The 24,726-nt window shown below is 35.7% G+C and overlaps 1 protein-coding gene and 12 non-coding genes across 14 annotated transcripts in view; 10 read left to right on the top strand and 3 right to left on the bottom strand.

Annotated features, from left to right (window-relative positions):
- LOC141398587 (tyrosine-protein phosphatase 10D-like) overlaps positions 1-24,726 on the bottom strand; it is a 365,390-nt gene that overhangs the window by 38,125 nt on the left and 302,539 nt on the right. For both annotated transcript variants that reach the window (XM_073975995.1, XM_073975994.1), the window contains exon 2: positions 23,620-23,866. In XM_073975995.1, coding sequence (XP_073832096.1) covers positions 23,620-23,866 — 247 coding nt within the window. The remainder of the gene's footprint in view (positions 1-23,619; positions 23,867-24,726) is intronic.
- On the top strand, positions 1,333-1,403 carry TRNAG-GCC (transfer RNA glycine (anticodon GCC)). Its single transcript has one exon. It is a non-coding gene; the product is annotated as a tRNA-Gly (tRNA).
- Positions 1,687-1,757, top strand: TRNAG-GCC (transfer RNA glycine (anticodon GCC)). The gene has a single exon. It is a non-coding gene; the product is annotated as a tRNA-Gly (tRNA).
- On the top strand, positions 1,977-2,047 carry TRNAG-GCC (transfer RNA glycine (anticodon GCC)). The gene has a single exon. It is a non-coding gene; the product is annotated as a tRNA-Gly (tRNA).
- Positions 4,059-4,129, top strand: TRNAG-GCC (transfer RNA glycine (anticodon GCC)). Its single transcript has one exon. It is a non-coding gene; the product is annotated as a tRNA-Gly (tRNA).
- TRNAG-GCC (transfer RNA glycine (anticodon GCC)) lies at positions 4,512-4,582 on the bottom strand. Its single transcript has one exon. It is a non-coding gene; the product is annotated as a tRNA-Gly (tRNA).
- TRNAG-GCC (transfer RNA glycine (anticodon GCC)) lies at positions 6,769-6,839 on the top strand. Its single transcript has one exon. It is a non-coding gene; the product is annotated as a tRNA-Gly (tRNA).
- On the top strand, positions 7,172-7,242 carry TRNAG-GCC (transfer RNA glycine (anticodon GCC)). Its single transcript has one exon. It is a non-coding gene; the product is annotated as a tRNA-Gly (tRNA).
- TRNAG-GCC (transfer RNA glycine (anticodon GCC)) lies at positions 7,989-8,059 on the bottom strand. Its single transcript has one exon. It is a non-coding gene; the product is annotated as a tRNA-Gly (tRNA).
- TRNAG-GCC (transfer RNA glycine (anticodon GCC)) lies at positions 8,261-8,331 on the top strand. The gene has a single exon. It is a non-coding gene; the product is annotated as a tRNA-Gly (tRNA).
- On the top strand, positions 9,725-9,795 carry TRNAG-GCC (transfer RNA glycine (anticodon GCC)). Its single transcript has one exon. It is a non-coding gene; the product is annotated as a tRNA-Gly (tRNA).
- On the top strand, positions 10,560-10,630 carry TRNAG-GCC (transfer RNA glycine (anticodon GCC)). Its single transcript has one exon. It is a non-coding gene; the product is annotated as a tRNA-Gly (tRNA).
- Positions 11,780-11,850, top strand: TRNAG-GCC (transfer RNA glycine (anticodon GCC)). Its single transcript has one exon. It is a non-coding gene; the product is annotated as a tRNA-Gly (tRNA).

The following is a 24,726-nucleotide window of genomic DNA, read 5'->3' as shown; positions in this document are numbered from 1 at the left end:
TGTGAAATAAGAAGAAGAATTGTATTGGCCAACAGATGCTACTATGGTTTAAGCAAGCAATTTAAAAACAAAGCCACATCTCGTCAAACAAAAATAACGCTATACAAAACGCTGATACTACCCGTGCTAATGTATGGCTCCGAAGCATGGGTACTTGCACAAGCAGATAAGGCAGTGCTTGGTGTGTTTGAGAGGAAAATTCTTTGAAAGATCTACGGGCCGATTTGCGTTGACGGTGAATATCGACGTTGTATGAACCACGAGCTATATCAGCTATACAAAGACATGAATATAGTTAAACGTATCGAGATGCAGCGATTGCGTTGGCTAGGCCATATCATAAGAATGAGCGATGATGAACCCGCTAAAAAGGCTTATAAATACATGTCATCGCGGTGCACGCAGAATCGGCAGGCCTAAGCTTCGATGGAGCATACAAGTGGATGAAGAAATGAAAAGGCGCGGTATTCCAAAAAGCGAAGCGAAAAACAGAGAGAATTGGAGATCTTTTCTTAGTTCGGTCTATGGAACAAATGTTCTGTAATGGGCCAGCTAAGTAAGTAGTAAGAAGTAACAGAGAGGTAAGAAAGAAGCAGTTAGTTGATTTTTTTTTTCATTGACAGTTTAGGACACTAGTAGAGAAGGGATCAATTGTTTTATGTTGTTGGCACAGACTGGCTTCCAAAGGTCCGAGTACTGGTAGCCTCGTCTTGCCAGTTCATCAAAGTGTCTCATTTCCCTCAACATTGCAGTGCTCTGGTACCCAACAAAACTTAACGTTTATATTACAAGTTTTTAAGAGAGATCTACAACTTTGAACAGTCTTAGATTAAATAGTGTATGATCCTTAGCCCTTGAAGCAGCCTGCCTATCCACATAGACCTTGGCTATCCGATCTGCAAGGTCTGTCATTCCTACTAGTAGTTATAAGGCTTTTCTCAATGCAAATACTTCTGCCTGAAAAACACTGCAGTTGTCGATAAGTTTGTACGACCATTTCAGACAATTTGAGTCATTTAATCCTCGAACGGATCAATCAATATGGTCTAAAATTTGCACATCGTGCTATGTTGTCCAAGATCAAGTTCAGGTTTTAATAAGGACTATATCAGTCTACTTCTTCGGCTACCTCCCACACAAAATTTTAGGAAAAGTACTGACTCTCAAATCGTTTTGATATTTTTCGGCGACCAACAGATTACGACTGTATAATTTTATTTCAGGTCACTTGATTAGTTCCATCTGGTTATGGGAAAGCGGAACTGGACATTCCACGTATTCTAAATATATGATTTTTTGAAATCAGGCGTTCCAATAATTCGATTTGTATAAGCATCGGTGGTTCAGTGGTAGAATGCTCGCCTGCCACGCGGGCGGCCCGGGTTCGATTCCCGGCCGATGCAGTGTATACTTTTTTCTACATCTAAAGTCACCGTGACTACAGTAATGTGCAAAATAATAGCAGCCTTGAAACATATTCAATACAATATTGGCAGCAAATTCATGTTATCCAATTTAATAACATAAACTATTTTGGATCTTTGAAATGGGTATATTCGCTGGAACCGCAATGAGCCTAAAATCTCGACAAGTCACAAAAAATCCGAGATCCCAATGTTTTTTTAAATAACATATTTGTAATACAAATTTATATTAGACCGTATTTTGATCGATCGAATTTTATAAGCATCGGTGGTTCAGTGGTAGAATGCTCGCCTGCCACGCGGGCGGCCCGGGTTCGATTCCCGGCCGATGCAGACAACGTTTTTATAAGTTTCGGCTAATGGTCTAATGGATGAGATTGCGAGAGGTTGGTTGTTTAGTTAGCATCATTCCCCAATATGGGACTGAAGATGTTCCTTCCAATCCGTCCTTCAGATTACTGGGGATTATAGTCCTCAAACTCAAATATTTTATAGGAAAATGTATACATATATATAGTGATATTAATCGCTGCAGAATATATGCATGCACAGGCATCGGTGGTTCAGTGGTAGAATGCTCGCCTGCCACGCGGGCGGCCCGGGTTCGATTCCCGGCCGATGCAATTTTAATATTTTCTCATAGAATAATTGAACATATTAAAAGAAACTCGATACTATCTTTAAAACTAATGACCAGTTTCGTAAATAAGTTCGTTCGAGAATTACTACCTAATTCCTGTTATTGTAGAAACATTTAAATGACTACCTCTTCTCTAAGACGATTCGAATTTAAATTCTTTCGAATTACTACCAAAATCTTCTTGTTGTAGGACACTTTTGTTTGATTGAAAATTAAAATTAAAATTCAAATATTTTCGAAAACAAAAATTTTGGTAGTAGTTCGAACGAATTTGTATTCGAATCGTCTTAGTGAAACAGATTATTAAACTTTTTTGCTAACTTCTAAAAATAAGAAGTAAGCCATATATGTATATCACACGTGTATGTAAAGGTTGTTTTTTTTAAGCTAGATAGAACTTTAAATTGTAAAAAGTAACACAAAAAATTTTTTTTTATTTGTTTCAGTATACTCTGACAAATCATCATGAATAGACTCACGCTTGAACAACGCTACGAAATTATCCAAATTTACTTTGAAAATCAGTCGTCAATTCGCGCAACTTATAGACGACTTCGTCATTTGTATGGCGTACATAATCGTCCATCTGAACAAGCGCATTTTTGGCTTAACGGGTTTGTTAATAAGCAAAATTGCCGCATATGGAGTGAGACCAATCCACAAGAGACCCTACAGACTCCATTACATCCAGAAAAATGCACCGTATGGTGCGGTTTTCAAGCTGGTGGCATCATCGGACCTTATTTCTTCAAAAATGAGGCCGTAGCTCGCGTTACGGTCAATGGAGATCGTTACCGCACCATGATCAATGATTTTTTGTGTGAAAATATGGATGACATTGATCCGGAGGAGATGTGGTTTCAACAGGATGGCGCTACGTGTCATACGGCGAACGCAACCATCGACTTATTGAAATCAAAATTTGGCGATAAGTTGATTTCGAGAAGTGGACCTGTCAATTGGCCTCCAAGGTCGTGCGATTTGACACCTCTCGATTATTTCCTGTGAGGCTACGTGAAGTCACTGGTTTATGCTGATAAACCAGCAACAATTGATGCCTTGGAGGCCAGCATTGTTCGTGTTATTCGTGACATACGGCCAGCAGTGCTCGAAAAAGTGGCCAAAAATTGGACGTCCAGAATGCACTTCGTCAAGAACAGCCGCGGTGCCCATATGCCCGAAATCATTTTCAAATGTTAATGTCACGTATTGATCTTTCGAATAAAAAAAATTTTGATCACAATTTAATTTTTTGTGTTATTTTTTACAATTTCAAGTTCTATCGGGCTTAAAAAAACACCCTATATTTTACGGTTAAATCTTAATAAAAAGGGAACTTGACATTATTAACCCCCAGTTTATGTATTTCGAAACGAAAATGTGTGCGCATGAAACACACCCAAACTTTAGTTTTTGAAATTTTATTGCCTTTGCTTTTACTTCAAAACAAAAAACAAATTTGAAAAACACACTCAAATTTGGTAGTCTTTCTTGCGCATTCATTTTCTTATCGACATACATGAACAGGCTGTTACTTATATAACTTATTATGTATTAATATACTTTTTGAAATACAATTATTTATAAATTCAAATTCTTTAAAATTAAATCAATGCAGTGGCTCTAATCAGTTCCTCTTTAACTCTTTGAAATTATCATATTCAATGTGATAGATAGACACTTCAATAAGAACCCCTCATTATCATTTTCTAAAAATAAACTAAGAATTGTTTAAGATTCTGATTCTCTTATTAAGATTCTCAGTTTATTTTTAGAAAATGATAATAATAAGAACCCCTCTTATTAAAGTGGCTCTATCACATTGAATGTGATAATTCCAAAGAGTTAAAGAAGAACTGATTAGAGCCATTGCATTGATTTAATTTTAAAGAATTTGAATTTATTAATAATGATATGAAATACATACATTTTTATTTTTTTTTTGAAAATTAAAAATTTTCGGCGATTTGTTTGACTGAAAAACTTCAGCATAAGCATCGGTGGTTCAGTGGTAGAATGCTCGCCTGCCACGCGGGCGGCCCGGGTTCGATTCCCGGCCGATGCAGTTACATATTTTTGAAAGAAACCTAAAACTTGGAATTTATGGTGAGTTTTCTTCACAAAGAATGAGATGCTATTAAGACACTTGGATAAGTGTCGTTTAGAGTTTTTCCATTTTTAATTAACAACTAATATGTACTAATATATGTACCTACAAATTCGAGAATCCATTAGTGAAGTTCTTCTTCTTCAGAATAGTTCTTATTCTATTTTTTCAGTGATTTTTTGTAGGGACATCATAAAAGCCTTCGATCTTGTATTCGATTTGGACAGTGAAGGTTTGTAAAAAACGAAAATCAATCTTTAATCGGTTTGAAATAATAGAACGAAGAAGTCTACATTTGCCTTCATTGCAGGTCATCTATTTTATTCAAAAAAGGGTTCGCTGCATCGGCCGGGAATCGAACCCGGGCCGCCCGCGTGGCAGGCGAGCATTCTACCACTGAACCACCGATGCTTCTTATGAAAACGTTAAGAAATTAGATCTAAGTTATGAACCCACTAAGGTAGTTCCTTAGTCCATTTTTTTTCATTGTGTCTATAAATTTCAAAGAACCGACCCAGGACAAAACTCTTAGACTTCACAAGAGGGAATCTTGAATTTCCCGCTAGCGCTGAAAATTCCAAAGAAAATGCCAAAAAATTGCATGTTTTTTGTCGAAATTTAATTAGTCAAGAACTAGTTTTAAGCGGTACTAGTACACAATTGATCCCAAAGTAATGCGAAGGGAACCAATTGACACCTTTGTATCCCCAAGTAAACGACGAGGCGCCAGTTGCGCCTATAATCGCATATATTTACTCTTAAATTTAACATAAACTGTGAGTTGTATAAATAATTCACATTTGCATTTTCTTAATAACGTACATATAAATGCAGTATACAATAACATAAGCTACCCGCTTGCAATGACAATTCCAATTGCTGTGATTTAAGTAGTCCAGAACTAGTTCTATGTGGTACACAGTTGACCACCAAGTAATGCGAAGGGAACCAATTGACACCTTTTTATCCCCAAGTAAATGACGAGGCGACAGTTGCAACTATTTACTGTTACATTAAATCCACCACTTTTTTGAACAACATACTGGTATATGACTGTAAACTTGGAATTAGTAGGGTAAGTGCACCTAATGTCGGCATGTACCAGTAGTCGGCACCTTTTGAATTTGAACTTGGAATTAGTAGGGTAAGTGCACCTAATGTCGGCATGTACCAGTAGTCGGCACCTTTTGAATTTGAACTTGGAATTAGTAGGGTAAGTGCACCTAATGTCGGCATGTACCAGTAGTCGGCACCTTTTGAATTTGAACTCAAATAACTAAAAATTAGGAAAACAAAATAGGAAAATAATCTTAAAAAATCTTCAACAATATTGTCAGCTAACTTTATATAAAATTTCATTGAGCTAGGGCCAATGATTATATCGAAATTTAAGTTTTTGTCAGTGAGTGTTTTTCACCAAAACCGAAAATGCATGTTTCTTAAGAAAAAAATTGTGGAGATGTTAACCTTATAAGCTCTGTAATTATTTTAAAATGAAGAAATTTTCCACAACATTTTTGTTATATAGTTAGAGAACAGTTAAAAGAACACTTCAGAAAAAGAAATTTTTAAAAAATATTTATAATTGTGCAATTTTTGCTGATGCCGACTTTAGGAACAAAAAAATATAAAATTTGCCTGAAGTCGGCATGGGGTTATAAACATTGATTTTTATCGATTACTTTTAGCTAAAAATTATAAAAAATACTAAAGAAATACTTTAAAGGCTAATTAATAAAAAAATAGTTTCAATTTGAAAGGAACTTTAGCGATTTTAAGCAATATTAGCCATGATTTGAAGTACGTACGTTGTGGGGGTGCCGACAACTGGGTAATAGATGCCGACTACTGGTACGAATTAATTTATTTAAACAATATGTTTAAATTTCCTTATTTTTTGAAGTAAAATCAATAGAAATGTATACAAATAAACTAGAAATGTATAAATAACTAATGCTTAAGCTATAGTTCTTTCAAATATTTAAGAAAAAATGTAAAGTATGCATTTTTTTTATTTAAATATAACATGCCGACTACTGGATCATATCATGCCGACTATTGGGGAATGGTGCCGACTACTGGTGAAAAAGCAGTATTTCACTAAAATTGTATTTTTTGCATGTCGAACAGAAATAATCAAAAAAATTGTTTATATAATCTAAATCTACACAAAATAACGAATCATAACAACTTAAATTTAATTTGATTGGATATTTAGACTCGGAATGACATACGGCTGAAGATACGAGAATCCTTAAAGTGCCGACTACTGGTGCACTTACCCTACAATACTATCTACAGGTAATGCATAAAAAGTCAATTGGTTACCTCCTATGACATCCCCATGTTAAAGTTTACAGTTGTTTGCACTGTGAGGGGTCTCAAGTGGAACTAGTTACTGTAGCCCTAAGAATCGACGAGTTACCGATGCCGAACTAGTTCATATTGCAAGCGGGTTATGCAGGACTTCATAGAATAAAATCAATCTGTGTGCTATAGTTAAAAATGCAACTTTCATCTTAATAAATTAATTTTTAAAATTAAACAAAGTTTGGAATTTTAAAAACAGGTGCCAAACATGACATGTTTTCACATAAGCATCGGTGGTTCAGTGGTAGAATGCTCGCCTGCCACGCGGGCGGCCCGGGTTCGATTCCCGGCCGATGCAGCGTATTCTTTTTACTATATCTAAAGACCCCGTGAGCACAGTAAAGAGCAAAATAATAGCAGTGTAACGCTTGAATGTATGAAATTGTTAATAATGTAATGGTATTCTGATAACAACACTGGTATTTTATGTTAAAAAAACTGTGTCATTGTACAATACAATGGACATTAGATAATGTCAAAGAGTTAAAAAAATACGACTGATAAGAGCAAATGCAACACACAGATTTAGTTGTAAAGAATTTTGAAATTAAAAACGAAAGTACATATTACAATTTAGATTTTAGGATTTGAATGCGAAGAGTTTTTTGAAGTTCAGAAAATTGTATATAAGCATCGGTGGTTCAGTGGTAGAATGCTCGCCTGCCACGCGGGCGGCCCGGGTTCGATTCCCGGCCGATGCAATGTAACATTTTGCATTTATGTACATACATATTTACTCAAATGCTAATGGTGAGGATGCAGTGAACAAATACTTTGGATTTCCTTTTACCTAGGATAAAAGTATCGGTTGTTCTGTAAAGTGATACCAAATTTGATTTTGTTTATTGGCATGTCCATTCATTAAATAATAACGTAAATGTTCAAAGAAGGTGCGGAATAATTATGTACGTATTTCACTTCTCATCTACATCAAAAGTAAACATGTATTTTCTCTAGAGTTGGGCAATCTCGTTCAATTGAACGATTCGGATCACTGTCCTCGTTCAAAGACGAATGAGTAACATCATAAAAACCAACGTGTGAAATTAAGTATACGCAGTTTTGTCAAAGAAATTACCGGTGTCCATTGAACGAGATAGTGAACCGGATCGTTCAATTGAACGATATTGCCCAACACTAATTTTCTCCCATTTCCAGATACATATTGCAATTTGTTTCAAAATTTGCTAGTGATGACATGAATTGAAGAATTAAAGTTTGTGAATATATGTACATTATTAACAATATGGTTATTTCCGAAAATGGTTATTTACAGGCGAATTGAACGTCCGCGGTTTTCAATATTCCGATTTACAAAACACGTCCCCCCTCCATATATAGCCGATTTTATGATTGTGATTTCTTAAACATTATCTCAATTCAAACATGTTTGAATGCATTTTTTAATATTGTATATTTGTAATTGATTTCAGAAAAACAATTTTTTTGCATCGGCCGGGAATCGAACCCGGGCCGCCCGCGTGGCAGGCGAGCATTCTACCACTGAACCACCGATGCATATGCCAATGTGCGAAAAGGTCCATACCAGTTTTTGCGAACTTGTTTGAATACTCATGCGATTATTTAATTGATCAATTTGCATAATTAAGCGAAAGATACAGCTTCAGAAGATATTAAATAAATTAATTAACATAAAATTGAATATGCGAATTTTAAACATCAAAAACGACTCTGTTAGTATTTGTGCTATTTTTATAAGCATCGGTGGTTCAGTGGTAGAATGCTCGCCTGCCACGCGGGCGGCCCGGGTTCGATTCCCGGCCGATGCAATTCACAACTTTTTATTTAAGCATTAGATTTTAATTTCTTTTGAAATAGTTTTCAGTGTTCTGTACAATTGTGAAAAACTACCATTATAGAATGATTAAAGCACTTTTTTATTATAACGCTAAAGTGTTGTATCTGTCCATCTTGAATACCATCTGAACAAAGTTCAGGACATAAACTCGAATAAAAATTAAATAATTGGTATATAATAAGGAGGATTTTTCTTCATTGATATAAATAGATCCTGAAATTATGATAAATTTTGTAGAAGAATCTAAAGAAAAGGATCGATACCTACGACCATCATATCAAATTTAAAACGCTCAAAGGAGTTCCAAGTCATTTCTGAATATTCTCGCAAACTTTATAAGAGTTTGCAAGATAATATTAAAGGGTGACCTCCAGTTCTAAAGCCCAATAAAATAATGTTCATGAATTTTTTTCTAAGAAAAAAGAGCTCATCTTAATCAACTTTCTGGATTTTTGGTGTTGAAGAATCTGGAGAAAAAGATCGTCAACTTTAAAACGTTCAAAGGAGTTCCAAGCCATTTCTGAATATTCTCGCAAACTTTATACGAGTTTGCATGATAATATTATGGGGTGGCCTCCAGTTGTAAAGCCCAATAAAATAATGTTCATGAATTTTTTTCTAAGAAAAAAGAGCTCATCTTAATCAACTTTCTGGATTTTTTGATTTTTTGGTAAAATGACCGACTACCAAACCTTTTGCGGTGCAAACTCTAGCTCGTGGGCTTATTTAGAAAATAAGGACCTAGTCCTTCATCGATCGATTTTTTTTAATATATAAGGCTTTAGGGGAATGGTGGGCAGAAAAGGGTAACATTTTCATTTCATTTTGTGCTTAAAACTGATGTTTTTTTGGTTATAAAACGGACAAAAACAAAAAATACAAAAAATAAAATACATCGATTAAGCACTAGATTTTGATGCCATTGATATTAGTTTTCGAGCTAGAGTTGGCACCGATTTCAAATTTTTATTTCGAGAAAAACACGTATTTAGTATCTATGATACATACAAAACACAATCAGGGCAATTGTGAATAAAAATTCCGTGTGGAGTTTGTTCCCTTTCCCCAATTTCACTATTTTTTATTTCCAGATTTATGGTTAAAAAGGGAACATTTTTGTCGATGCGGCATGAATATTCCATAATTAAGAGATTCTAGTAGTTTTCAACCTCTTTAAAGTATTGATTTTTAAAGAACTAGTTTTTTCGAACCTTTCCGATTATTTAATTTCCCAATTTGCATACATAATTAATTAAAATATAGATTTTGGGGGAGATTTCCAATAAATTAAATTGATATAAAATGTCAGATGCGAATTTTAAACATCAAAAACCACTGTGTTAGTATTTGAGCTATTTGCATAAGCATCGGTGGTTCAGTGGTAGAATGCTCGCCTGCCACGCGGGCGGCCCGGGTTCGATTCCCGGCCGATGCAATTTAGTATTTTTTTATTTGAGAATAGGAATTTATTTAATTTTCAATTGTTTGTCCATCTTTAGTGGACTATTTTTAATAAAGCTCAGAACATAAGATCAAAGGAGGCAATGGAATATGAATATGGCATCAGCAATTTTCAACGATGACACTAGTATACAGTAACAGTAGCAGAAACTGACCAAGAAAGAGATGACACATTGGACAAAGTAAGCAAATTTAAAACAAAGCCACCTCTCGCGATACATTCAACCTTTACGGAACCAAAGCATGGAAGTATAAGATAGTAATTTGTGTGTTAGGGAATACATTTCTCGAAGTATATACATATGTACAGGCTAATCTGAGTATCGGCGTCATATAAGCTACGACCGAATTAAGGGGCCAATGATATCAAAAGGTATTATATTCAGAACTGGAGAGAATAAGTAACACAACGGCATTGTTGTTAACAAATATAAATTTGTAAACGAGAATTATTAATATAGAAGCTCTCCTTTACAAGCATTGGTGGTTCAGTGGTAGAATGCTCATCTGCCGAAGCAATCCTATTTTTTCCCTTTCCATTATATATTGCACAGAGACCATTGATTTCTGTCATAGGTTGGGTGGAAATGTAAAAGAATATAGAATTGACATAGCCACAATTGATCTAAATTTCTCTTACTCGTTGAAATATCATTGAAATAAAGATTTAATCGAAACTCGCTATGCGAATTATAAGCAACGGAATAGTGTTTTGTGAGCTTATTTATTTTTTTACAAGCATCGGTGGTTCAGTGGTAGAATGCTCGCCTGCCACGCGGGCGGCCCGGGTTCGATTCCCGGCCGATGCAATTCTAATTTTTTTTTCCTTTTCATAATTTGATATAAGATATTGAAATAATAGACTCCAAAAAGAAGCAGAAGAATTAAGGGAAACGGCTATCGTATTAAAATACTTTCCTGGTAGTGATTTATTTGTTAACATTAAATGAAAAGTATGTATTTTCATAAGGTTGATACACAAATGGGATTGGATTAATCTATAAGTCATTGATTGTATTGAAATGTAAAAGAATAAAGAAACCAAGCTTAACTTTACTCGTTGACATTTTATTGTTTAAACCAAACCAGTTATGCGAAAAAATACCCCTCAGCGTAAAGTTGCTCAGATTTCCTGAGTAGTTTAGCCATGTAAAACTTCCCTGTCTTTTGGACTATAAACGTATGGACGTTCGGCTATAAAAAGTAGGTTCGATATAATTAATCTAATACGGATCGGGGTGCATTCATTGATATGAGGGAACATTTTAAGAAAAAAATTTTATTGAATAACCAGAATGGCGCTTGAATGGAATTTCCAAAGATCACGAAATCGAAGTCGATCAAGAAACACCTGGCTACGAACAATGACCCAAGAACTAAAGCTAGGGTCACACTAGGCAAATGTTTGCTCCAGCGACATCAGTGTGTATTTACTGAGAGCAAGTGAGCATAAATTTCAATGCATTATTTACGCTCATTTGCTGTCAGTAAGCGCACACTGCCGGTCGCTAGAGCAAATATTTGCCTAATGTGACAAAATAACATTACACGAAAAGAAGCAAAACAGCGGCAAATAATCGAGTAAGATGGATTTGCTTTGTGGAAGTCCTATGCTTCCAAAAGGAGGAACAGGACAAAATGTATGTATGCCCAGCAAAATTCCTCATTACAAACCTCCTTTCCCACCCATTATTTTAACAAGGGCATGTCGCGCGAAATATCTAGTTATTTTGTAACCACTGAAATAAGTAGTTAGAATCTACTCAGTATCTACTTATTTCAGTGTTTACCATCTACTTTGTTCAGTGGTTACAAAATAACCAGAAATTTCGCGCGACATGCCCTTGTTAAAATAATGGGTGGGGAAAGAGGTTTGTAATGAGGATTTTTGCTGGGTGTAGTTATGCGAATTATATGCAACGGAAACGTTTTTTGTGAGCTTATTAACATTTTCATAAGCATCGGTGGTTCAGTGGTAGAATGCTCGCCTGCCACGCGGGCGGCCCGGGTTCGATTCCCGGCCGATGCAATTTTTTAATTTTATAATATCCATGATATGCAGATATTGAAATACACCAAAAAATGGAATCAAAATTGAGAAAAATTGATGACAATGGGTTTCGATCCTGGGTTAGGATTAACAAGTAAGAAAAGCGTTAAGTTCGGTCGGGCCGAACTTTTTATACCCTCCACCACAAATTTCAGCCGTTTCGGTGGATTAATGTGGCCACTACCTTCAAAATACCGAAATTCGGAAAGTACCGTTCTATGGGGGCTATATGATGGCGTGGACCTATACCTACAAATTTCTGGGGTAAAGTTTTATACGCCTAAAGAAGACTAAATACCAAATTACAGCCATATCGGTGTGATAATGAGGCTAAAACGTTCAAAATATCGAAAATCGGGAGATTTGTATTATGGGGGCTATATCAACACGTGGACCTATATAAACATTTTATGGTAGAAATGTTTCTTAGCCTCTGGAAACACAAAATACAAAGTTGCAACCGATTCTTTGGTCAAATGGGTCTAATACATTCAAAATATATTAAAATGACGCGTACTTCATAAGGGGTCTTATGTGGGGACTATACCAAAACGTGGACCTATATAACCCAACTTTGGTAAGAATGTTTTCTGGCCTCTGAAGACACAAAATACCAAATTACAACCAATTCTGTGGTCAAATGGGTCTAATACATTCAAAATATGTTAAAATGACGCGTACTTTATATGGGGCCTTATATGGGGACTATACCAAAACGTGGACCTATATAACCCAACTTTGGTAGAAATATTTTTTGGCCTCTGGAGACACGAAGTACCAAATTACAACCAATTCGGTGGTAAAATGGGCCAAATATCTTAAAAATTCCTTAAAACGACGACGCGTCACGCGTCATTTTGTATGGGGGCTATACGAAAGCGTGGACCTACATAGCCCGCTTTCAATACCAAAAGTCCTACGTAAATACAACATATTTTCCCAAAATTTCATCAACCTACGTCAATCCGTTCGGACGCTAGAGTGATTTCCACAGACGGACAGACGGACAGACGGACGGACATGGCTATATCGATGTAGAATTGCACGCTGATCAAGAATATATATACTTTGTGGGGTCTACAATGATTATTTCGAGTAGTTACAAACGTAGTGACAAACTTAATATACCCCCATCCTATGGTGGAGGGTATAAAAATGAGCAACCACCATAACAGCGGCCACTTAATTTGTAGACCTTTGTGTTCCTCCTGTATAGGTTTGTAAAGATGATGATGGTGAGTAGATTTAATGGTTATTATTCTTTAAAGTTGAAGTGGAAGATGATTTCTTGATACCGATGTATTACTATTAGCTTTGATTGGAAAAGGCGAGCCAACTTGAAAAGGGTGTTCGTCACTCTTGTACCAAGCTCTTGTTGACTATCAGTTTAGCTCCCCAGCAAACCAAATGTCTGATGTCCGACACGTCTGAACAATTTCAGAAGCAAAGTCGTTCAGATTTCGTTCCGATTTCTAAACGATTTTTCGAAGAGGAAATAGTTCATATTTTGTAGCGATTTCGTTCCGATTTCGGAACGAATGTCGGAAAGAAATTTTCTTTCCGAATTTCCCAAGGATTTTCTTCAGTTTTCGTTCCGAAATTATGTCAACCACTTCATACAACTTTCGTTAAGATATCGTTACGATTTCGGATCAGATATCGGACGTATCGTCCGAATTTTGTTCCGATTTCGTTACGATGTCGGTACGATTGGTTTGCTGGGTCAATACCTTCACATGTCCAACACGCCACCTTTCAAATTTCATCAAAATTAAACAGATATAGGGTGTTTGTGCAGCAAATACGTGAAATCAGAAGCGATTTCGATAAAATTTGGCACACTTACATATTTCTAGACCGAATTCAGTCACACATTCCAAGTTTCATCAAAATCGGACGAATATAGCGTGTTTGGTGCAGCAAATACGTGAAATCGGGCGAAAATATATATGGAAGTTATATCCAAATCTGAACTGATTTCGATATAATTTGGCACACTTATTTCTGGATCGAAAATAATTAGCGTTCTTCCTATGGCTAAAAAAATTATATTCCCCAATTTTCAGCTGAATCGGACAAAAAATGCGACCTGTACGTTGCGAACAAAAATACATGGACAGACGGACGGATAAATCGACTATGTATATCCCCAAAAGGAACTATGGGTCTATTTCGTTTCCTTTTGTATGTTACATACAAATGCACAAAGACTAATACCCCTTACCACAGTGTGGTGTAGGGTATACAAAATTTCGCAGTATTGTAAAAATCATTAACAATACCGATGGTATGAACTATCATAATTTAGAATTTAAAAAAAAAAACTATTGTCAGCCCAGAAAACTTGCTACTGAAATTTTTGAGGATTAAAAAACTGAACAGGCATGGAAAGAAAACACAAATTACAGACAGGCACAGGTTTCCTCCCAAAAAACCCTTCTCAGATTGTGCCGGTATAAATCAACCATTAAAACCCAAAGAAGAATGAATAAAGAATGAGAAGATCATCATTCTGTCGTGCAAACAAAACTCGCCAAAATTGTTTTTTTTCACCACGGCATCGAATACCGAGAGAAGAGAATAAAATTGTCGAAGAAAAGAGATTTATATTGTCCAGTTGAAAAAAAGTATTGTTGGATATTACAAAAACAATTGTTGTAATTGATAAAAAACCACACTACCTATACGCAGAGAAAAAATATTTTTCGCTTTTGTTGGAACAACAATATCTATTGTTGTTTCAACAATTCATTTGTTTTGTTCAAGCATTGCAATTGCAAATCTAACAAGTAAGAACATCGTTAAGTTCGGCCGGTGCGAACTTGTTATACCCTCCACCACGAGTTGTATTGAAGTAAAGTGGAACATTTAGTTTGCTTTCGTTTACGAAGAAGACTAAATACCAAATTTCAGCAATTTCGGTAAAACAATGTGTCTAACTTTCAAAATACCGAACCGAAATACAATCGTTTACTCCAAACATACAAAACATAAACAACTTACGAAATTCCTAAATATTGTAAAAATCATTGACAATACTTATGGTAGAAACTATCATAATCTAGAATTTTTACAAAAACTATTGTCAGCCCTGAAAACCTGTTACTGAACTCATACAGACAAAACTCATCAAAATTGTTTTATTTCACCACGGCATCGAATACCGAGAGAAGATAATAAAATTGTCGAAGAAAAGAGAATAATATTGTCCAGCAGACAAAAACTATTGTTGGATATGACAACAACTATTGTTGGGTATGACAAAAACAATTGTTGTAATTAACAAAAACGATTGTTGGATTCACAATACTACATGCGGAATCTAAAAACATCTTTACAATACATATTTTGCTCTTCGAATAATGTTGGATCAATCATATTTTTTTCTCTGTGTATACGGAATCTAACAATATCTTTACAACGCCTATTTTGCTCTACGAATATTGTTGGATCAATCAATATTATTATTTTTTTCTCTGCGTGTAGTGAATTTTTTCTATAAGTACTAAATTTACACTCACGTTATAGATAAGTTCAACTGTAATTCTCGAAGTTTTAAAGCCGTCCTCGCAGATTGAAACTTAATCAGGATATCCAAAGGTTGGAAATCCAGGATCACATTCAGCGGAGCTTGAGGGGTGATTTTGATTACTCTGGTGATCTGAATTGACCTGTGCTTTGAGTCCCCAAATTTTACCGGGAATAAAGTGCAATTAAACCTTTCTGTGGTTCCCCTTCGATGTTTCTTCTCCAGTTCATGCGCTGGTCCAGGATTGTACCAAAGTACTTAGTTCCGAAAGAAAATTTTATTGCAGCTTCATCCACTAATGAATTAATTTACCACTTCCCTTTATTCCTTTACATTCCAAGCATAATGTTTGTACAACTCGCCTCATGTATATAAGTGTTTTCATAGGTTTTTTGAAAGCATATATTCGTTGAAACTAGATATATCCCGCCTTGAAACCATCACCTTTGTTTGCTATTCGCAAGTCCCTTTTTATACATATCCCTGTATTTCTAGTATAATACATGTTGCGCAAATTCATAAAATCGTTGCTAAGAAATTTATTCCACGTATTAACCACAACAAAATAATTAAAATCTTTGTGTATTCTTCATAGGCTAATCCAAGAAAACCTCTCTCCGCACACAGAATACACAAGCAGAAAAGAAGGAATTTTATATGTATATAGACTTACGTTGTGATACATCTAACAGTATATTTGTAAGTAAACTATATCCATGGACACATAAAAACATTAATTTATATGACTTAAGCATCGTCGTCTCCCTGTTTGAATGTGTGGCATGTATGTGTGATGGGCAATAAATGTCCAAAGCTCCTAAAGATATTCCCATCTTGGGTCAGTTTTTAAGGTGAGGTCTGTGTTACTATACTCGTACATAGGACAAGAATAAATAAACCCCAATTGTCCCTCATACCATTTGACTGTTTTATATACAACATTGACATAAATTAATTCTATTTATTTAGAGTTCCCTAAGGTTTTCTGGCCTGGAGTGTCATTATGTGGGTTTTGTATTAAAGACAAAGGTGTTGGTCGGTCGGTGTTGTGTTGGCGACCAAACACCAATATTATTTTCCTCCCACTTGGTTACTAACATTTTTGCCAAATGACAACAGACGAACATCATCAGTAGGTCATGTCACTTGCTATTCGTTTGTCGCCCGTTCTCTCATTTCCCTCCCGCCTCCTTAGGTGGTCATTGGCTTTTGTTAAATGTTTTAGCAAACATTTTCATTTGCCATTCTTTTCATAAAATGTCTTTTCTTTAGGTTTGTCAGGTTTTCTTTTTCTGGTGTGTCAATCATTTATGTCTGTTTATTTTGCAACAGGAGAATAGTTTTTATGTTGAGACACTAAAACTAATTAGCGAAACATTTTAGCTATTAAAATAATTAAGTTTTATATTACATTGTTTGAAATATTGAATAAGGCAAATATTTGAAAAGAATATTATTTTCAATATGGGTCTGGACATTAAACGTTCAACTTTAAGTTAAGTTATAGGTTATACAAAATTGATTTATTTTGCTAAGACGTAATATTTTTCTATTAAAAGATCAATAACTTAATTAGTGTTTGATAATTCATCTCATTCTAAGACACTTACTTTTATTTTACTTTCACATAAAATCCCGAAAAAAGAACAACAAAATAAACACTATACCTATCCCAGTGGGTAATGTTAAACGCTTAAACGGTCGTCAGTCATACTGATATTGCGTTTTTTTGTCTTCCACCATTATGACGTAATATTCACATTAATATCTAATTAATAGTAACAATTTGCTTTTCAAATTACCGTGTGTAGTAGTAAACCATTTGTTTTCGTTACCTTGCAATTTTTTTAAATTAATTTCTTTATTAAAAAATGAAACAACAAAGCAAAAAGTTGAAAGATGATACCCTGGGATTGCCTGTACACCAAGCAAATAGCTAAGTCAAGGTATGGCTAAACCCCCAAGTGGTCGAATGATATCACTACTAAGTCATTTTTGGTTATTTTTTCGGAAGAGAAATTTAATTACGCACCAAGAGAATGTGTACAGCGTGACCCTGTACACTGTTGTTAGCCATGAGAAAGTTGCCAAGCACACAAGAAAGAATAGAAAAGAATACATTTTCATCAAAAATGCAAGTACGGCATGAAATGAAGAAAGTTTCTTATTTCAAGAGAATTTCACAAGCTTCATTAAAACATTTAGTTAAACAGCTGTGCGCCACTTTAGCTTATTAACCCACTTAGCGCCAGAAAATTTTTTTTTGGAAAATTTTAAATTTTCTTATTGAATTCAGTTTTATTTTTATTTTTAAGCATTTTTTAAAAAGTAACTTTTTTTCTTAAAACTTATAGTTTTTCCGGAATCGGGTGTCCGTTATAACGGACAGTGGCAAAATCCACTACCGTAAATTTGTATGGGAAATTGGTGTTTTTTACAAATATGTATAAAGTAAACTTCATTTTTAGTCGTACGCACAAAGCCAACTGTTTTATATTTTTAAAGATATTCTCTATCTTCTTCATTTTATAAAATATTTTCCATCGTACGCCCTAAAGAACGGCATGTTTACTTTATCCGTAATTGTAAAAAACATCAATTTCCCATACAAATTTACGGTAGTGGATTTTGCCACTGTCCGTTTAAACGGACAGCTAACTTTGTAGTGTAATACAGAAGAATTCTTGCTTTGTATTCACAATTTATGTTTTTAGAATAATACTTTCACATCTTTTCTAAATAATCTTTGCGTTGTATAAGTGTAACTTATCTAATTATGTGTTTTTTACCATTGTAAGAAAATAAAAAAATCACTTCACGAAAAGGGTTATTTTTGTGACCGAACCGCGAAAAACTACGCAGGTCAAATGTCAATTTATGAACGGGGAAGGACAGACATATGAGTAAATAATTAGAAAATACAAAAAAACCCGCGATAAAACACGTATCTAACTGTTTTTTACCTGCATTTTTGTGCACATTTTTTGCTGGCGTTTAAACGACCAGTGGCTTTAAGTGGGTTAAGACATTAAAGGTCAACAAGATGAGAAGAGGTTTTTTTTGTTGTTTTCTTTTGGTAACATTATATTATGTAGATACATAGATATGTACATATAACAAAATTTATAATAAATTTATAATAAGAGCCTCGACTAGGTTATTTTTAAGAACTACTGAAAAATAAGGATATATAAGTAAGGATATATAAGTCGATTTGTAGATTTTTTGCATTGAAAAGTCTACAAATCAAAGTCGTATTTTCTGTCCACTGAAAAAAATTCTCGAAATACGTGAAATCGGTAGGTACCGTCTCAACAAAAAGCCTCGTAACCAATTACAAAGTAGGCTGAAAAACAATCAGTTATTATACCCTCAGCCTTTAGACTAGAAAGGGTATATACACTTTCATACGGGCAAAATGTGCCTCATCGAAATAATGGTTTTAGACCCCAAGTATGTTTGGACGAAATGTGTTTCAGACAATTTGGAGTTGATTTAGCAATGTCCGTCCGTCTGTCTGGCTGGTGCGCACGATAACTCTCGAACGGATGAACCGATTCGGTCGTAATATTTTGTCCAAACTTAGTTTAAGTTCGAAGATGAGGTATATCGGTCCACTCCTTCCGGAACCTCACCCACAAAAGTTCCAAAATGTTCGGAAAGTTTGTGGGCACGAGAACTCTTGAAGGGAGTAACCGATTTGGTTCATACTTTGCTCATCGTGAAATTTCTACCAGACTTAGATGAGGTTCCAATATGGCCTCAATTGGCCCACTCCTTCGGGTACCTCCCACACAAAATTTCGGACAAGTTCAGTTTAGGACCTGCTCTCGAATCGCTTTGATTGTTGTTGCAACAACTTGTATTCACTTCCCCCCATACGACGGTACAAGTTTCATCAGGGGCAAGTCCATACTTCCCGAGAAAATGGCCGGAAAGGTGCAAAAAACCCCTATGACACCTTGTGTAGTGGTAGGAGCGCAAGATAACTCTCGAACGGATATGTCGATTCGGTCCAAAATTTGGCCTTCGTAATATATTATCAAAACATAGTTTAAATTCGAAGATGGACTATATCGGTCCACTCCTAGGTACCTCCCCCACAAAACTTCAGAAATGTTCGGAAAATTTTTTCGCACGATAACTCTTGAAGGGACTGACCGATGTAATCCATACTTTGCACATCCTAATATATCAACCAGATATAGATCAGGTTCGAATATGGACTCAATTTGTCTACTCCTTCTGGTACCTCTCACACAAAATTTCGGATAAGTTCACTTTAAGACCTGCTCTCGAATCACTTTGATTTTTGCTGAAGCGATTTGCATTCGCTACCTCCATTATGACGGTAAAAGTTTTTTCAGGGGCAATTCTTGCGAAAACAGCCCGAAAGGTATAAAAAAAACCCCTATGTCACCATATGTGGCGGTCGGAGAACACGATAACTCTCGAACTGTTCAACCGATTTGGTCCAACATTTGGTCTTCGTCATATTATATTCACATGGGCAATATTGGGGAGAAGTGCCGAATGTTGTGGACCGGTATTGCCCATCATCGAACTGAAAATAAGTTTGGACAAAATATGATGAAGGCCAAATTTTGGACCAAATTGGTTAATCAGTTCGAGAGTTATCGTGCCCTCCAGCCACTACACACTGTGTCATAGGGGGTTTTGCACCTTTTCCTCTGTTTTCTCAAGAAGTTTGGACTTGTCCCTGAAAAAACTTTTCCGTCGTAATTCAGGTAGAGAAAGTAAGTTGCTTCAAAGTGATTCGAGAGCAGGTCTTAAAGTGAACTTATCCGAAATTTTGTGTGGTAGGTACCCGAAGGAGTGGACAAATATAGTCCATATCAGATCAGGTTCGAATCTTTATCTGGTAGATATCTTTTGATGTGTGAAATATGGACTAAATTGGTCACTCCCTTTAAGAGTTATCGTGCGCATAATTTTTACGAACATTTTTTAACTTTCGTGAGGGAGGTACCCGAAGGAGTTGACAAATATAGCCCATATTCCAACCTGATCTTTATCTGGTAGATATCTTTTGATGTGTGAAGTATGGACTAAATTGGTCACTCCCTTTAAGAGTTATCGTGCGCATAATTTTTACGAACATTTTTTAACTTTCGTGAGGGAGGTACCCGAAGGAGTGGACAACTATAGTCCATATTCGAACCTGATCTTTATCTGATAGATATCTTTTGATGTGTGAAGTATGGACTAAATTGGTCACTCCCTTTAAGAGTTATCGTACGTATAATTTTTCCGAACATTTTTTTTATCTTTTGTGAGGGAGGTACCTGAAGGAGTGGACCGATATGGCTTATCTTCGAACTTAAACTAAGTTTGGACAAAATGTTACGAAGGCCAAATTTTTGGCCGAATCGGCAGATGCGTTCGAGAGTAATTTGGCGCTCCAACCACTACACCTGGTGTTATGGAGTTTTGTTTGCAACTTTCAGACTATTTTCTCTGCAAGTATGGACCTGCGCCTCATGAAACTTGTACCGTCGTATGGGGGCCATTGAGTACAAGTTGCTACAATAAAAATCAAAGAGATTCGTGAGCAGTTCCTAAACTGAACTTTTGCGAAATTTTGTGTGGAAGGTATCCAAAGGAGTGGACCGATTGAGTCCATATTAGAACCTCATCTAAGTTTGGTAGAAATTTCACGATGTGCAAAGTATGGACCAAATCGGTTACTCCCTTTAAGAGTTATCGTGCGCACAAATTTTCCGAACATTTTTGAACTTTTGTGGGGGGGGGGGGGGGGGGGGGGTACCAGAAGGAGTGGACCGATATAACCCATCTTTAAACTTAAACTAAGTTTGGACAAAATATTGCGAAAGCCAAATTTTGGACCAATCGGTTCATCCGTTCGAGAGTTATCGTGCGCGCCAGCCAGACAGACAGACGGACGGACATTGCTAAATCGACTCCAAATTGTCTGAAACACATTTTGTCCTTGGGGTCTAAAACCATTATTTCGATGAGGCACATTTTGCCCGTATGAAAGTGTATATACCCTCGTTAGTATAAATGCTGAGGGTATAAAAATAAAAGAACAAAGAAGGCCGAGCCAATTTCGAACTAGGTTGCCCTTTTCTTCTTTATTCTTCTATTTTTATTATGTCAGAAATGAAGCAGGCATGCAAGGCAACCAGGCGAGGCTGCTTATGTACTCAGGCCTTAATGGCAGAGGGTAGAAAAATCTTAAGGCGACCATGCAAAGTCAACATTTCGATTTTCTCTATAACTTAAAGTCGACTTCCATGTTTAGACTTTTCTAACTTAAAAGTCGACAAATGGATTAATCGAAAGTCAACTTTCATATCCCTAATTGACATAGTTTCAGAGAGTTGAAGAATAACCTCTTCAGAAAACTGGTCAACCCTTCTGATGTTCGGAGATTAGTAGATTGGTCGGTGAACTGAAGCGGAACAAGTGGCCAGATCATCTGAATAGTTGCAACATTGTAGGCGAAATTAGTGAATTGTGGGCAACGGTTAAGTCACTCTCGAACCCTGGAGAAAGGAAGATAAGACCTCAGTTACGTTTGACTTCGCTACGATGATTAATCTGAAGAGTTGTGCAAGTCATTTTAATCGACAATTTGTCGATCACCCTGGAAGTGACGGGGTGAAGAGAAGAGTACTACTTTCCATTCGATTTCTTTCCGCGACGAGGAGGAACCACCACAATTTACAATGGATGATGCTGCGAATGCCATTAAGAATGCAAAATCATTCAAAGCGTTGGGCCCTAAAGGTATCTGTATGGTAATGCAGAAACAGCTGGATGAGCCGGGAGTTTAGTATCTCACGAAAGTTCTCGACCTGTCGCTAGACACCCACATCATTCCCGAAGCCTACTGACTAGGTTGTCAACAAAGGTGAATAGTACAGACCGACCGAAACTACTCATCTCCAACATCATCTACACACATTAGTTGTGAGGTAGGGCAGTGTTGGAGTAGCCCGACTTCGTTACTGTCTAGTACTCCATGCTGTTTGAGGACATCGAGTAGACAATACTCCAAAATCGTTGGATAATTAGTTATATACGTGGAATTCAGGAACAAAAATGTAAAGCCCCGTAGAGTGAAACAGGAAGTTCCCCAAGGAACAGTTAAAACTCTACATTCCCATTTCGGAAAAATTAAGTCAATTTAGTTGGGTTTGTAGAGCCTTTGGGTCATTATAACTCCTAAAAATCTGCAATTAATAATGTCGTAATTATGACCACTAAACTAGACTTTTTCGAAAAATTTAATATTTTAGGTACTCGAGTATTACGATGTTCAAAATGTTGATCAAGTCGGTGACTCCCTTTGAAAGTTAATTCACCCTTTCATATAACAATTTTAAACTTTTTCGGGGGAGTTGAGACAAAATATTACGAGGTACAAAGTTTGGATCAAGTCGGTTGATCTGTTCCAGAGTTATAGTGCACACTAAGCAGCCGCACAGACGGACGGATGAGCCTAAATCGACTCCAAATTGTCTGAAACGGGTTTTGTCCAAACATACTTGACCACATTTTTGATCGAATCAAAGTGTACATATTCCCGTTAGCCTACATGCTGAGCAAGATCTATTTACCAGGTCATGTAAGTAGCACAACAAAAACTCTATTTTGGCCGAAAATCCTTCAAGATGTCAAAACGTTTGTTTACGTTTTCATACAATTTATTCACAATAACACAAAAATTGACCGATTGAAACCACGACGCTAGCGTTTTACGCAACCTTGTAATATAAGAAACCACACAGGGAATAAACATTGAACTTTGTGGACTTTGGATTTATTCAAATCCAGTATATACGCCTACCTGCTTACCGTAAACGTTATTTTATTTAACTGCAATGTACAAAATCAAACCAAAATTCTCGCTAAATTGAAAATCCATGTAGATTATGACACTTCAATAAAAATCCCTTCAATTATCCATTATTATAATTATAGCCTACAATTGCACTTCGTTAATGACATTTTATACATCTTCACACACACATATTAAATTATGAAATTACAAATTTAATTGACTGTGTATCCTGTGATTTCCAAAAACTAACGGGCTAATGACATGTGTCAGTAAACATTTAAATTCATTAGCAAGGGGTAGCAAAAGAAAAATTCAATGACCATAAACTGCAATTATGCCAATAAAGAGAGCATGTAAAAAACACACACATACAGAGAGAACAACTTACCTGTAGTTATGGACACTGTCCATGTTAGCCAATCACGATGTGTACCATTGGTATAGTATAACCAGAATGTATATTTGGTACCGGGTAAAGCACGCGAAAATTGTATTTCATCACCAATTTCATTGGAGGCGATTGTTGTATTTGGTTCAGGATAACCATATGGCGGACTATAGTCTAGACGGTAAAAGGCACCGTCTATACCCTGATTATTGGGTATGCTTATTTCTAAATCGGCACAATGACCAATCTGAAAGGAGAGAGAGAGAAGATACAATAAATGTTAGTTTTCTTTGCTTAAAATGTCTGTTTCAAATTCATAATTAATTCTAAAAAAAAACAAATGATGTGAAAACAAATAAAATTTACATGTTTGGCGAGCGACAAGCTTTTGCATGACATTTACAATTTTAAATTCACTGTATGATATAATCAGAAAATCATGTGCGAGTTAATATCAGATAATATTAACTAGACATGATTAAGTGGTAGAAACATATTTTCGTTTTTTATTTTGTGGAAAACACGGAAATTTTTAATTAACAACAATAACAATGGAAATGATTTATAGTCAGGTACTTTGTATTTTTAACTTTTCATTGTATACTTTAAGGCTTTGTATAATATAAAAGTATATTTTTAGGGATTAAAAATAGTCTGGCGAATTGTATGAAACGTTAAGAGTATTCACGGTGCTCTTGAAACAACTTTAAATGGAAGGTGCTTACACCTCGGAAGTTTTTGCGGATTCTGAAACTACAATGTTTTAGATGAGAAAAAACAAAAAACAAAAAAAAAAAAAAAATGCCGGAGCGCTTTTTAAATAAATCGCGATTTAAGTTGAAATTTTTAGGGGTTGTTTAGGTTTTCACGATGTTGCCTGGAAACCGCAAGTCCTATCAAAATGGGACTAAAACAAATGCTGTAGCTATGAAAATTCTCTATAAGATTGACCTTTATGGTATTCTCGTCGGTTTTACCGTTTTTGAGATATAGAAGTTCAAATTGGGACAATTCAAATTCAATTCTGTATAGCCCCATTATAAAACAATGTCATGACTGCAAATTCCCAACTTAAACTTATGTATCTAAAAAAATTTTACAACTTAG

This window comes from Musca autumnalis, unplaced genomic scaffold (assembly GCF_047663935.1).
Source record: "Musca autumnalis isolate F117 unplaced genomic scaffold, ASM4766393v1 scaffold_3, whole genome shotgun sequence".
NCBI lineage: Eukaryota > Metazoa > Arthropoda > Insecta > Diptera > Muscidae > Musca > Musca autumnalis.
Note: the sequence above shows the minus strand (reverse complement) of the source record. Positions and strands in the feature narration are given on the sequence as shown.